Source organism: Macrobrachium nipponense, chromosome 14 (assembly GCF_015104395.2).
Source record: "Macrobrachium nipponense isolate FS-2020 chromosome 14, ASM1510439v2, whole genome shotgun sequence".
NCBI classification, from domain to species: domain Eukaryota; kingdom Metazoa; phylum Arthropoda; class Malacostraca; order Decapoda; family Palaemonidae; genus Macrobrachium; species Macrobrachium nipponense.
The window spans coordinates 39,900,589-39,916,868 of NC_087207.1; the positions used below are offsets into that span (position 1 = coordinate 39,900,589).

General features: G+C 38.0%; 1 protein-coding gene across 1 annotated transcript in view; it reads right to left on the reverse strand.

Moving 5' to 3' along the window:
- Positions 1-5,500, reverse strand: part of LOC135226200 (brefeldin A-inhibited guanine nucleotide-exchange protein 3-like) — a 166,294-nt gene extending 160,794 nt beyond the window's left edge. The window contains 4 exon segments of the mRNA XM_064265643.1: positions 4,044-4,066; positions 4,068-4,142; positions 4,332-4,369; positions 5,431-5,500. Of these exon segments, the coding sequence (XP_064121713.1) occupies positions 4,044-4,066; positions 4,068-4,142; positions 4,332-4,369; positions 5,431-5,500 (206 nt within the window).
- Positions 5,501-16,280: the final 10,780 nt, after the last annotated feature.

Consider the following 16,280-nt stretch of genomic DNA (forward strand, 5'->3'; position numbering starts at 1 on the left):
TCATGGTGCTGATTTTCGGTGCCAAAATGCACCGATTTCCAGTTATCAGTGCCGATAATAAAGTATTGGTGATGATACATACCCAATAGAGGTGCCATTAATCAGTTATCAGTGCCAAAATCTAGTTGTCTGCGATTTTCACTTATCAAGCCATCCGAATGGAAAACCCGCAGATAACCCAGGGACTGCCTGTATTGTACTGAAAAATTTTTCTCTCCCTTTCTCAGGAAAAGATATGTACTGCTAATTTGAGTCTCTTTAACCAACTGGTATTAACACATATGCACAGTGTGTGTGTGTGTGTGTGTGTGTGTGTGTGTGTGTGTGTGTGTGTTCATATTTTAAAAATGTGTAGTAAAGGTAATACATCTTTGGAAGGCAAAAATCAAACATATAAATTTACGGCGTGCCATAAGAATCCTTATGGTGCTGATAACTGAAACTCAGCCCATTATGCCGCCATAAATAGCCAATTTTATGGCGCTAGATAAGCCCCCATAAAACTGGATCGCCGATAACTGAGTACGCTGATAACCGGGGACTGCCTTTACAGTTATACGATAATAATTTAAGGTAAATTTGATGTAGGATGTTATTTAAGGTATACATTGGGTGTTTGAACTTTCAAGATATGCAGTTATAGGGATTTTTAGAAGGCGTTCTATGTATCTGTGGGTGGGAGGGGTTGTCTCGTACGCATCCCCCACTAATATGGGGATTACACTATAGTATCTGCAAGAAATATTTATAATTTCCACACTAGTAGTGCTTTAGAAGCCCTTAAAATTATTGTCCTACTTAATAATTGATGTCAAAGCAGCAATTACTAGCAAGATTAACTATAGTATACCTGTTCCTGTCAATGATATGTTACTAAGTAGCTTCAAAACCCTCATCTTAGGTTAATGGCAGCAAGAAGGAAAAATGAATCTGACAATCATCATCATCATTCCTGCCTCCTATGATATACTACACACAATGGGAATCTGTGAAATTTTGTCCACTCATATCTTTTCTGTGCTGTCCCATGCATGACAGACATGTCCAAACCATCCTTTCACCCTAGTTTCATACACATATAGTACTTCTATATTTTCAATATTGCTATTATTTGTAATTTCTAACTAATCTTCCACCCGATTCCTTATATTCTTTTTAAGGCTTTATTTTTAAACAGACAAAATCATATTTTATGTATTTAAAAACATAAATAATGTTTGTAAATTGTTACAGATTGTAATAGACTACATAGTAAAGGACCCTCCAATAGATCCTGTGACCACTCTTCCAGGATCAAGGTTTGAAATTAATTTTCAGTTTAGAAGAAGGTTTTGCTCAAATTAAGCCAGGGTATACCTCACAAAAAGTATGGGCTAAATTTTTGACTGCCTCTGCCTTATGCCAAACCTATAAAATTTCATATCTTACGATATTTTTCTCTTGGAAATGCATTCTTAGTATCTAATTATAGGTTTTTGAGATCAAGGATTTCATATTCGATGTTAGAATTAAGTTTTCTCCAACAGTTTTTATGTTAGAGAAAGAGTATAAGTACTATATCAATCTAATTTCAACTGAGCTCATGACTGAATTGACAGTATAAACTTTTAAAATTTTGCAAAAAATATACATTTTATTTAAATTATCACATCTTCTATCAGTTCAACATCATAATAATTCACATTATTTACTCAAAAATAAAGTTTTAAAAATTAAATAATATAAGCTGAGAGTAGGATTACACCAGGGGTCGGCTCTGAGCCCATTTATCTTTAACATAGTGATGGATGTTATAATAGAGGAAGTAAGGGAGACAGTACCATGGAACATATTGTATGCGGATGATATTGTTCTGTGTGCAGTGAGCAGGGAAGATCTGGAAAGTGAAATTGGAAAGATGGAGACAAGTACTGGAGGACAGAGGAATGAGAATAAGTAGATCCAAGACAGAATATATGTGTACCACCACAGAGGGGGATGATAGAGAAAGTATTCAGCTTGGTGGTGGAGAGCAAATAAGGAGAGTTGATAAGTTTAAGTATTTGGGATCTTTTGTTAACGCTGGAGGAAGTATGGAAGAAGAAGTAAAACATCGGGTACAGGCAGGCTGGGAACAACTGGAGAGCGGCCTCGGTGGGAGTTCTTTGTGACAAAAGAGTGCCGCTTAGGTTAAAAGGAAAATTTCACAAGACGGTGGTAAGAACAGCAATGCGGTATGGTACGGAAACAGCAAGCATGAGAAAAGCAGAGCAGAAGAAGATGGATGTGGCAGAAATGCGAAATGCTTAGGTGGATGTCTGGGGTAACAAGAGTGGATAGGATCAGAAATGACTACATAAGGGGTCAACTAAGGTGGTGGAAGTATCAAAGAAAGTGCAGGAGGGGAGGCTGAGATGGTATGGACACCTGTTGAGGAGAGATGAGGACCACGCTGGGAGACATACTATGGGAGTGGAGGTGCAAGGAAGAAGAAAGAGAGGGAGACCAAGAAAGAGATGGAAGGACTGTGTGAGAGGAGATTTACATGAGAAGGGAATTGATGAGGCAGAAGTGCAAGATAGAAATAGATGGAAACGGCTCATCCGAAACGGCGACCCCATATAAAAATGGGAAAAAGCTGGGAAGAAGAAGAAGAAGAAGAAGCTTACAACCAATTCTTGTGCTGTACTAACTGTAAAATTATCCAGTAAATAAAATTTTCTCTCTCAACGATTTGGTAAAATAAAATACTATATAAATATGTATTATATATATATATATATATATATATATATATATATATATATATATATACACACACACACACACACACACACACACACACACAAGTGATCTCCTGGTTTTATGTGTTTCATATTTCTGTGGTCCACTTTGTAGTGGCTTTTGCAGAACACATCATTCACTTTTCCACAGGGAACATTCACTAATTTGTGGATTTTTTCTATTGACCATATCTCTAAAATTATTACTAATTGTGACTAAATACTGTTTTTTTATGATAAAAATGTTTTATAACATACTTATAATGTAGTTATGCATCTATTAATCTAATTCAAGATTGAGCCCCATACTGAGAAAATTAGGTCTCTCTCTCTCTCTCTCTCTCTCTCTCTCTCTCTCTCTCTCTCTCTCTCCTCTCTCTCTCTCTCTCTGGGTATTGTAAAATGTATTGAAATGATATTGCTGCAAGATTGTTGATGATAAAGCATATTGTACAATATTTAAAATATTCACTAATGATTTCCATTTTATTTTGCAGTAAAACCAGACTGGAAAATCCAATGAAAATAATTAGCAAATAATTTAAATATATTGTACAACATGCTTTATCATACATTACCCTTACAGAGAGAGAGAGAGAGAGAGAGAGAGAGAGAGAGAGAGAGAGAGAGAGAGAGAGAGAGAGAGAGAGAGAGAGAGAGAATTGTACACCTATCATGCTCAGTCCAAGGCCCAACCTGGAATGAGCTTAATGGATACTATACATAACTACAATTAAAGTATACTGTAAATAATTTTCATCAAAAAAATCAATATTCAGTTATACTACTATACAGGCAGTCCCTGGGTTACGATGGGTTCGACTTACGATATTCCGATGTTAAGGTGCTTTTCAATTTTATTCATCAGAAATTATTTCCAGGGTTATGATGCATGTTCCAGGGTTACGACACCTACAACACTGATCTGGCAGATGAAATATGACACCAAAAATGCAAAATAATCAATATTTGAAGTTTTTTTATGAAAAATGCAATACGAATGCAGTTTACATAGTTTTCAATGTACCAAAAGCATTAAAAGTAAAGTTTTCTTAGGATTTTTGACGATGTTCCGGGTTACGACGATTTTCGGCTTACGACGTGTCTCAAGATCTGAACCCCCATCGTAACCCGGGGACTGCCTGTACTACCAACAAAAACAGAGTTTCTTTCCTTGTTTCATAAGTATCTTTCAGTAAAGCTTGAGAGTTTAAATTATAGTGCAAGAAAACCAAAATATTCCCTATACAAAATCTGTATAAATTTAACTTTAATACTTACAGTCTAAACAGGGCAAGATCATTCCTGGTGAGGATTTCTTGAGTCTGTATAAAGGATAGGTCCAGCAAGTGATACAAGATGTGATGGGTTACTTACAAGCTGGAAAAATGGGAAAAAGAGCTTATGAAAGGAGTTCAATATTTCCTTCATTATACGTATATAGTATTATTATATTGTGCTTTCACCCACCCAATGTAAAATTAATGCAATAAATTATTAGTATAAAAATTCATTGACTATCCACCACTCAACTTCCCTAAATATACGAATTTTCATGATACATAGCACTATAATGAGGTCCTTAAAACTTTCTACATGGCCCATAACTAAAAAACAAAAAAGCAGAAATTTATGAATAAGTATATGTGGCTTACAACATTGAAAATATAAGTATACCCACGTAGAACGTGACAGGCTAAGACATAACAAAAAGAAAATTACAGTCAATACCACACCAAATGATCATGGACATGGTTAACACTTCTAAATCAGTACTGTCTTCATATTCTTGTACAGTAAAGAAATAAACTGAATCTTACCATTTTTTCTCTTATGCAAAACAAAATTTGTCAAGTGACTTAGTACAGTGAATCAGTGCCATGCTCTGTCCCTCAGTAATTTCAAAGATCAGTACAAAGCAATGAGAGCCTTATGGAGGCTCATCTTGTCTTGTTTATAAAATCAAATGTTTCTAGCACCCCAGTCATATTTACAACTAGAATATACAGGCTAAAAAAGTAAATAAATAAAAAATAAAAAATTACACTTTTATCATAAAATCAAGTTTTATATATACATACTGCTTACCAAGTAATTATTTTAGCTAATATTTCTACTTATCCTTAAATCTATGGTAGAAAGGTAAGTGAACAGGTACCGTATATACTCGCATATTATGCGACTTTTGAAACCTAATTTTGAAGGTAATTTTAAAGGGGTCGCATCATACACGCGGTATAAAATTAGCGTACTGTCTATGCTTTCCCAAATCGGCAGATTGCGATAGTTACTACCGGAGGAAAACAGTAGATCTTTTAAAAAGTTATGCTTTACTTGTACTTCACTATATCCAATAATATTGTATGCATTCTCATATTACTATTGTATTTTAAAATACAAAAGAGCGATCGTGCGCCATTTGCATTATTTTGGTTTATACAGCATGTTTAACTGTTCTAGACTAACCATCTATAATTTCCAAATCAGTTGTTAAGGCACAATACCGAAGGAATTTTTACTTTTTGTTTTACTCGGTAAAAGAAACATTTGTTACTTGAACTATTATTTTTATTTTAGGATACGCAGTTAAGTGAAAATTTATTAAAGTAAAAAAAATGCATAAAATTAATAAATTAAAATCCTCCCAAGTCGCTCTCCGTGTCCGTACCATCAAATACTGCTCTGAATTCTTCGCCATGAACGCAGTCATATTCGTCATCTTCCAGTTCTTTGATCATTTCATATATAGTCTTGTCACCGTGGCGAGCTCTCTGGCGTGGCTTTTAAAGATCTGCCCTTATGCTAAACAACAACTGCCCGTGTTTGACAGACCTTTGAATGTCCTTGAGACAAACGAGGCTAATTATAAGATTATAAGGAGTTTTCATTCCCAGGTACTTTAATCTCCCTATTCGGCCCACTGGCTCTCTCTCTCTCTCTCTCTCTCTCTCTCTCTCTCTCTCTCTCTCTCTCTCTCTCCAAACATCAGCTGTCGAGCGAGAGCTTTTTTTATGGGACAACATAGGCCCGCATTTCGCATTTTCCATACCTAATTATTTTTGTATACGATTGCCCTTTCTCGGCTGTGAAGTTGATGTCTATCCATGGCTGTGAGATGACCAGGAATAACTTGTAGTCGGTGTCAAAGTCACTCCACACTTCAGTCAGGCCAAAACTTTGCATTCAAGCAATATTCAGTCATTGTTTCCTATCTATTATTTTGTCTCAGAGAGAGAGAGAGAGAGAGAGAATCTGTTTGTATACGATTGTTTATTTTCTCGCTCGTCAAACTTACACTGTTATGCTTTATTTCATATTTCCTTGCTCACCAATTTATTCTATACCTACGATATTAAGAAATCAAGATATGTGTAGAAGGGAGAACTGCCTCCAGACTGTACAGTCAGTATGGATTTAAACGCACGCGGAACTGGTTGAAATATTCGCAACAGCACCAAGATGAGATGCCATGGTGATAGAAAATCTGACTCCGTTTCTTGTTATTGCATAAAAAAAAACTTTATCAATCGTGAACCTACGTAATTTATTTAGAATTCTGCGTAACGGAAAAGATAATATTTGATATCTGTAATGGGAGAAATGGTTTTATCTCTGTTGTTGTTATAAATTTGGCAGATATGCGATCAAACACGTGGGAGGACCAAAACAGCCCAGCCAGAGAGCTCGGCTCATTTTGTAAATACTATTGTTTGGCGTATTATAGGCTTACCCGATTCGTTTGGGTGTGCGCTGCAGCTGTTGCTACTGCTACTCAAATAATCGCATTTTTCTTACTAATCCCAAGAGTTGACCATGGAAAATCCCAAGATAATAAAATAATTGACATATGCCAAGCCTTGGAGTCCTAAATATTTACTTTGTCTGTCTATCAGGAAAAGATACTGATAAATTGAATTGACGGTATCTTTTCTGAGAGAGAGAGAGAGAGAGAGAGAGAGAGAGAGAGAGAGAGAGAGAGAGAGAGACGATGGAGAGAGAGAGAGAGTATAATGCAGTGTGTTCATGCTTGTTAAAAAAATGTGCAGTACGGGTAATTCATATCTGGAAGAAAGAAAAATGTGAATTTGTTGCTGTCAGTCGCATGGGACTAAATTTACAAAGAGCAGGGAACAAATCTTGACATTCCTCGAGAGATTAGAGAGATGAACCAAGGCCATCTAGGATGAACTCTCTCTCTCCCCTCTCAACTATACTGTAAGTGTTAACTTGAGTCTCTGAAACCAATAGGTATTAGGTCAAGCGCAACTGTGTGTGTGTGTGTGTGTGTGTGTATGGGCATACTGTTAAAAAATGTGCTGTACCTACAGGTAATAAATACCTACATCTTGAAAGATAACAACAAACAAATTTTGTTGTTGTTAGTCGCCGGGGATATAAGAGTGTGACCAGCGGACAGAAAGATTAACATTTTTCCAGAGATTAAAGAGCTGATTTTTTTTGAAGCTATGTCAACCGCGTTAGTAAAATAGGTATCATCTTCTAAAGAATTTCTTTTCTTTTCTTTTTGCGGAAGAATCTTCAAAACCATTTTGCATTCAAAGTAATGAGAAGGAATCATTCTATTCTTCATGTAATCAGTAAAATACTTACACTAATAAAACTAAAACTACTATTGTATGCAAAAACACATCATCGTTAGCTTCGCGTGTGTAAACGTTCATTCTAAGAAATTCACTGAGTAGTATAACTCAACACCTGATTGGTTGGTTGGTAGCCATGGTGATCTGTTATCCAATGACTGCCCTCTGCTTCTGTTCTATTTATAGACATGCCGTGGATGGCTCTAGTTTTGAACGTTACCATGTTCGTGATTTTCTGACTGCTGACGGCAAAAATTACTCAATAATTTTCTTTATATAATTATTTCTTCGTGAAAACAATAATATAATATGATCATTTTAACTTTAATGTATAGTGGTATGAAAAATACCAGTGTGCCGTAGCGATGCGTCATCAATATATAGTGGTATGAAAATACCACATGGTGTTGTAGCGATACGTAATCACGAAGTACAAATCCTTTTCCCCCCCGGACCATCCTCAAAATTTTACAACTCTTCAACTTCAAGATCGATATGGTGAAATGTATTATATAGTCATACTTATTGTTAAAATTCACAAGTTGAACTGCAAAACATTATTATATTTTGATTGTCATGTACATATATTTTTTGCGTTTACGGAATGTTTGTTTTGAAAATAATAGCTATTAGTGAACATATGGTATTAATTGTCCACTATTTGTTATAGGTGATCTTAGTTATCTCACATTCATTTAACAGTATTATATTAATATTTATTTAAATAAACTGTAATTAATAAATAACAATAATGAAAAACATAAAGGGAAAAATTTTTTTTGCTGCAGTAGTGATGTTTGTTTGATTATGCATCTGACCTCACATTTCCGAAATCTGAAAAATTCCAAAAACCGAAACATCGGAATGTGTGTGTACTGCACATTTTTTTTTAAACACACACACAATGTCTACACATTTACTGATACCCGTTGGTGAAAGACTCAAATTACAGTATTTATTCCTAAGAGAGAGAGAGAGAGAGAGAGAGAGAGAGAGAGAGAGAGAGAGAGAGAGAGAGAGAGAGAGAGAGAGAGAGAATGATTTAGGACTCCAAGGCGTGTTATTTTTACAATTATTTTATTATCTTAGGATTCTTTTTTAATCTTGAGATTTTATATTCAATTCTCGAGATTAGTAAGAAAATTACCATAACTTGACTAGCAGCAGCACACATCTGAATGACTCGGCCATTAGCATGCTAAACCACCAACCTTATGAACTGACGCTCTCGGAAAAGGAACTCGCATGATACATGAGATACAAGACAAAACCACTGTTTATTGGTGAAAATTTGGGGGTCGCATGATATGCGAGATCGCACGTTACTCGAGTATATACGGTACTTGGAACATTATACCTTGATCCTCTTTCCTTATCGCTTTGCTTAAAAACCATGCCGCCCAGATTAATAAACTGTAACCCCGCTCCCTCTTTCTGATTTCGTATATAAAGGCCTGTCAGCTTCTTTATATTCAGAGTGAATTTGAAAATATAGAATATACATACTACGAAGGTACTTGTTTCAAGTCCCTGTTTCACTTACCTTTCTACCGTGGATTTGAGGATATTCTCAAGTAAGTGTTCCTTCGTGCTACACTGAATATTTCTACTTAATGTGTCAACTTTAAACATTGGAATTTGCAGTATGTAACATGCTACGGTCTAAGTGTAGCTGATAAACCCTGCCCACTTTCAGGATAGGAACAACACCACTGGAGAGCTCAATTCGTTTATGCCCTAAGTTCATAAGAGGGGGGAGGAAGGGCTCCGATTCTGTAATTGCTTGGCAAGTACTATATACTACAGTGGAACCTTGGTTTTCATATATAATCCATTTCCAGAACGTCCCATGAAGTCAGAAACGTACGAAATCCAAAAATATAATTCCCATAAGGAATAATGTAAATACAATTGATGCATTCCAGGCATCCAAAATTTTTTTCAAAAATACATTTTATAGGGAATAAACATAGTTTTACATACAGAAAACAATGAGAAATATAACTTAATTGGACTAATGAAATGAAAATAGAATGAATTTAGTAACATCACTCTTACCTTTATGGAAGACTCTTGTTAGCATATGGAAGATGGAGAAGAGGGGAGAGGGAGGAGGAGAGGTTATTGTTTGGAAGGGGAATCCCTCTTCAGAAGGCCTTCATGTACCAAGGACTTACTGGGGTTACTTCTCTTTGTTTTTTACTGGCACTATCTGAGGTTACTCCTCCTCTTTGTTTTTTACTGGCACTATAACCAGCTTGAGTCTCCCTAGACCTCTGTCACACAACAAAATTGTCCAGAGACATTTGTTTCTGGCGTTTCTTTAGAATTTGCCTAAAGTTAAACACAACATTATCATTAAACCTTTTGGAGACATGCATTACATCTTTGTTGGAATGATAATTCTCCACAAATTTTTTTACATCACTCCACTTTGCAAAAACATGTCCTTCATCACTTAAGCAGGCACATTAAGTATGCCCATTCACTTACTGAATTTTTCAAATCAGCCTCTGCTGGCCTTAAATTTGCTAACAGCAGCTCCTGTTATAGGCATTTTCTCACTGAGATCGGCATGCAACATCCTCCAACACTTTGCTACAAGTTCCTTCTTAAATTCTACAGTGTTTCTCGGCTTTTTTACAGAAGAGCAGGCACTTAGAACTTTTTGGCCTCATGATGGCTTATTTAGCAATTGCACTAAAAAAAAAAGCACAAAAACAATGAACACAAAAGCAGAATGAGTCACGAGAGAATATGGCATGTTTTGTTTGGGCGCTCAGTACGCGGTCTAGTCACATAGTGGGCCCTAGAAGGAGTGTTTCCGAGCGTACAAAATCTGAGGATATGTATGAAATCCAAGACAAAATTTCTTTGGGAAAAGTATGTGAAAACTGAATCACACAAAAACCAGGGTGCATGAAAACTGAGGTTCCACTGTATATATAAAACTTTACTTTATTATAAAAATATAATTTTATATAAGTAACTAACAAAGTAATTACATAAGCTGAATCCCATTGACAGGAGGTGGGATGCATGGACACATTCTACGCCAAAAATTCATGGAAAATAATTAATTTGGAAAATAGGGAAGTTAGCTACCATTGGTTAAAATGCTCCTTGTAAACTTACCTGCTAAGAGGGCTACTGTAAGTAGTTAGTGTGCCTCTGGTTGGTGCTCATCTTTACCCGTAGTGGCACGATTATAGAGCTGTGGAGCACCCCTACTTCAGTGGGAGCTTTGTAGATGAAGGAGTAAGTATTCCAATGGCTACAAGGTATCAGTACAAGTTATACAGATCATGGAGTCATCTGATGGCTGCAAAAATTAAAAAGGTTCCCTTAGCCGTGTCAAAGAACTTAAGTCCCTGATGTCCTGATTAGATTGCAAATCTGGCCTTGTATCCCTTGATAGTCAACAAAGACAAGCCTCTAAAAGTCCTTAAAAACAGCAGATAATCTGCAATCTGTGTCACAGAGGTTTTAGTAGAAAAGGTGTCTCTTCTACACCAGCTGCAGGAAGACTGCCCACTGGGCTTGGTGATTCTGGAAGAAGGCTGGCGTCTACACTTAGCAACAGCTTCTGCAGCTAGTCTTGAAAACCCTTTCGCTCTGACATGTCTGCTGACAGTCTGATCCTTGTCAAAGCAAAAACAGAGAAGCCTTAATAGAAATGCAGCTGTTTGAGAAGCCTTGCCCTCTGTGGTAGCAGTCAGGGATAATCTACTAATATTGTCTTAGGAGGTCTGGGAACCACTCCTTCCAAATCCAGAATGGAGCCACCAGAGTCACTGAAAAATTTGGTGTCCTGAACTTGTTTAAAAGTTCCCTGACCATGCTGAATGGTGGGAAGGTGTACAGGTCCAAGTTTATCCATTTTTGTGGCATGACATCTGTACCCCATGCCAGAGGGTCTGGGACAGGAGAGGAAAACAGTGGGAGGCAATGGTTCTTCGGCAACACGAAGAGATGTGTAGTCTTCCCAGACTGACAAACTTCTTGATGGACGAGAAGGTTCCTATGAGACTCAATCAACTGGAGAGCTAGGAATCTGTGGACTGTCTGGAGGCACGATTGTGCTCTTTTGGGAGACACAAAAGGCTGAAAATTCTATGAGTCTATAGTCATCCCAAATTAGAGAATCAATCACTTGAAATAGTTGAGATTTCTCGATGTTGATGAGCAAGCCCAACTCCTGGGCTAGGTGGAGAGCCTTCTGTAGGTCCTCTGTGCACCTTGTCCTTAATGTAGAAAGGAGCCAATCATCTAGGTAAAGGGAGATGTTGACACCCATGAGGTGAGGCCACTTCACCAGTGGGGCGAGAATGAGGGTGAAAACTTGTGGAGCTATGGAGAGGCCAAAGCACAAAGTTCAAAACTGATACACTTTGCCCTGAAACATGAACCTGAGGTATGTCCTCGAGCTCTGATATACTGGGATATGGAAGCATGCGTCCTGCATGTCAATAGACACCATCCAGTCGCCCTGGTGGATGGAAGACAGGACTGATAGGCTGGTTTCCATGGAGAATTTTGTTTTCTCAATGTAGAAATTAAGGGGACCACAAAAAGATGGTTGTAAAACCCTGGAGAATTTATGTCCTCGGCCTCCCTTACAGCACTCTTCTGGAGACGAGATATCTCTGTTGCAATGGCCGAAAACCTCTCTCAGCCTACCGAGTAGGTTGTCAATATGATCGGCACTGACACTAAGGGATGATTCTCTCTGAATGGGATGGAGCAGCCCTCTTTAAGAACTAGAGACCCACTGCTCTACACCCCTGGCATCTCACTTCTCCCAAAATGGAGAAGCCTGGCTCCTACAGGTACACGTTGAATATGTCATTCATTTAGGGATAGCAGGCCTTGAGGGAGCTTTCTGAATGGATGGGTCGTACAGATATTGGAATGGAGTTTGGACTGAAAGCTTGCTCTACTTCCTTGAAAGGGCTGTTGTTGAAGAGGGGAGACAGTCTTAAAACTGAAGGAGAATGGATCCTTGAGGCACTTGGATGACTGAACCAGATCATGATCAATCTATTTTGCAGAACTGAAACTATCTTCAATACTGTGGATTGTGGGAACGGATGAGAGCAATCTAGAGGTGAAAAAAAGAGCGCAGATTTCTGAGATGGTGTAACACCTTTGGAGGTGAAAGAGTACCAAGTTCTCTCTTCTTCAAAACCCCCATAGAGAACAACAAAGCCAATTCTAGGTAGACATCCCTAATGGCTTTATCTGTGCAGGATAAAACCCCTAGCCAGTATGCAGAGACATCCCCTAAGCAATTGCCAGTCTTCAACCTTCTTCGCCAATGCCCCTACAGTCCAGTCCAAAAAGCTAAGAACTTCAAAAACTTTTAAATATGCGCTTAATAAAATGGTCCAGTTCATTGACTGAGAACAATTTTGGCCAACACGAAGGCCAACCATCATGATGAATCAGCCAGACAGCAGAAGTCCACCAGGGAGGAGGCAGCGACTCCCAAGAAAGGAGCTTCTCCAGTAGCATAAAGTCAGTACCTCTTGCTCGAAAGACATGCAGGAGGAATGCAGAAGGCTGCCTTGCCCAGCTCTCTCTTGTCCAAGAGCCAAAAATCCATCTCTCTCAAGGGCCCCCTGGAAGCCTGGTACTCTCCAGGCTGGTTCCTCACATAAAAAGCATAGGCAGGTGAAGCCCGGGCAGCAGGAGTGAAAAACATTGGAAAGGCCACCAAAAATATCTGGTGAGATTGGCATAAGATGAGGGAGTGGGCTTCTGATTGAAAATCTCATCAGAAGAAGAAATCAGCGAAGGGAGTACACCTGAAGGTTCCTGTGCTACTGCGGGAGAGTCTTCTGAAGAAGGTCCATGATTACATCAAGATGGTGCTAAACGGGATCCAACAAACAATCAGGTACTATGGGAGAAACTGCAATAGGTGACTGAAGAGATAGTGCCAGGTGCTCAAGGAATGCTGGGTACTTGTAGGGAGCCAAGCATTCAGAATATGGAGCTGGGCACCTTTCATCCGGTGCTGAGAATTCTGGAAGTGGTGCCAAGCGTTCTGACACTGGTGCTGGACACTAGGAAGCAGTTCACTTGGGATCTGCTGGGCACCTAGAAGACAATGATGGGCACTTATGTGAGTGACTTGGACAGGCGCTAAGGGAATGAAAACTGGTGTACCTCTGCTGGGCACTTTGGAGAAAACTGTTCTGGGCTTACCCCAGCAATAAAGGATGGCAGAGTACTGGTCTCAGGCTCCTAGATATGCTTGCAAGGAGGCAGAGAAGAGTATGGAACCACTACACGCCTTTTCAACGGATGAGACTGATCATATATAGGTATCACTTTAGAAGTTATTTTATTTTTAATTCTTATTTTTTTTGTATTGGTGAAATGTGGTCGATGGTCAATGCATGGGAAACGTGTTTGATTTTAGAAAATGTCTTGATGTATTTAAGGTGTGTTGTGACGTCATAAAAGACAAGATGGCGGCGGCGTGTGGTGGAAAGGTAAACAATAACAGAGTGCGCAGAAGAGGACACGGGATCTGGTGTTTGGTATGGTAGTAGAGAGCTCTCTGTCTTGTAGGAGTTTGTGGGTTCTAAGTCATGCTGTGGTGTTGTTCAAAGTCTTAAGCTGGAATATACGGTACTGGGACCAAAGAATGTGAACAAGTGGGTAGATTGCACATTAGTGTCACAAAGGAATGATTAGGTTAGGAAAAAATTCAAACTGGTAGCAGTAGCATGGTCGATTAAAGATGGTCAGGTCAGATAGTGAACAAACGGAGATAAGATGGAAAAGGGATTGTCCAAGATTGAGCGGGATACAAGATAAGTTCAAAGGATGGAGAGGACAAATCGAAGATTGGCTAGTGGTGTGTAGAGAAGTAGTAAAATATCTGGGGATAGAGATAAGAATGAGCTTAAAAGGGAAAGCCCTAGAAGTAGCAGAAGGTATACGTAGATACGTAGACAGAGATGAACTCAAGGGTACAGAGGGTTCAAAGATAATCCTATCCAAACTAGATGAAGTTTCTCTAAAAGACACTAATGGAGAATTGCAGTCAAATGAAAAACTATTTTAAAATAGGAAGAGAAGCTAGTGAAAAGATGAGAGACTTTTTGATTAGGTACAAAAAGGCAGAACCAGAGTGTAACAAAGCAATGGGGAAATGCTTGAAGGAGTAGCTAAGGGTTTTCATGTATAGTAACAAGCAAATCTCAGAAAAACTGAAAAACAAACGGTATTAGCAGCCTCATGGTCAAGGAAAGTTAGAATATAAAACAGTCTCACAAATAATGGAAAGAATATTAGAGGGATTAGGGGAGAAAGAGGAACAGGAATGGTGGGGGGTCAAACAGCATTGCGAATTCTGGGAGAGAGAGGGAAAACCAGAGATATCAGGGAAAATGGAACCGAGGTAGGGGTGGAAGAAATCCTATAAACAAAGAAGGGAAAGTAACATTATGTGCAATATGTAAATCGGAATGGCATTGGGCTAGGGATTGTCCTCAGAATTTTCAAAATAAGAAGAAAATAGAAACAAAACAAGAAGAAAATAAGCAGAAATCAGAAACTTGGCCAGAAGTAGTAGTTTATGTAGGAGAAGTTAGTAAAATAGAGGAAGAGTTTTGGGAAGTGGTTGATGCAAATTTAGACACAGAATGTAAATTGACAGTTTGTGGGAAATTGTGACTAGCACGCATTGTCATGGGTTTGAGTCCCAAAGAGTTGAGGAGAATGGAAGATATTAGACAGAGTCTAATAAAGACATTTTGGTGAGTCATCTTATAAGTCAATAAGAGTAATGGAAATACCAGTAATACTGAAAAACAAGAAGTTTTATTTGAAGACAGAAATTCTGCAGTGTGATATACCATGACTAATAGGTAAGAAAACCCATGACTAATAGGTAAGAAAACCATGAGCAAAATTGGTATGACCATAAATTTGAAAGAAAATTGTTATAATAGAAGTAAGGGGAAATGAAGGTAAAGTTAAGAGAAGACAAACAGGGTCATTTAAGATTACCAAAAAGGAGGAGGAGGGTAGAAGAATTATTACTGGAGGGTTGGAAGGGAAAGAGTCTGAGGGAAATTAAAGGCACAATGATGGAATTACACCTCTAGTTTGGTCCTGGAAGTGGAGATAAAATATGGAAGCTAACAGAGGAAGCACAATGGAGTGATGGTTTGATAGAGAAAAAAATAGGAAGAAATAAAAAAGTTACTAATGGACTTGATTGGAAATTGAGAGGTATGTAAAAGATACAAAAGAAATCCAGCTAAACCAGTAGTATGATTTTCTTGAAGTAAAATTTCAATGAAGTTGTAGCAATGAATGTGAGAGAGATAAAAGAGAGAAAATTCAATGGTAGATATGGCAATGAGGTATTGCCAGGCTTTTTTGGATAAACTATAAGAAACCAGAAACTATGATAAAGACATTTTGATGGTTGGATTGCTATATTTGGAGCACCTTCCAAAATATTGTCAGACAATAGAGGAGAATTTAAAAATGGAAAAGTAAGGAGGATGGCAGAAAGATGGAATATTAAAGTACTAGCCAAAGCATTGGAATCTCCATGGAGCAACAGATTATGTGAAAAGACTGTAGGCACAATCCAAGAAAGTTAAGAAAGATGATGGAGGATGAGGAAGTGGATTGGTCCACAGCATTAAGATTGGGTAGTGAGAGCTAGGAACTGCTTAATAAATAATAAAGGTTTCTCTCCTAACCAATTAGTATTTTGAAAAAAATCCTTCCTTGTATAATCTAATGGGAGAAGATAGTTCAAGTCCTGCAAGCAGAGAGAGAGAGGTATGGAAGAGAGTATGGTAAAGGACAAACACACCTAGGATGTAATTGCCTAAAGGGGCCATAAGAAAGTGTTTATCAAAAATGAGTCATGTAATAAAATAAG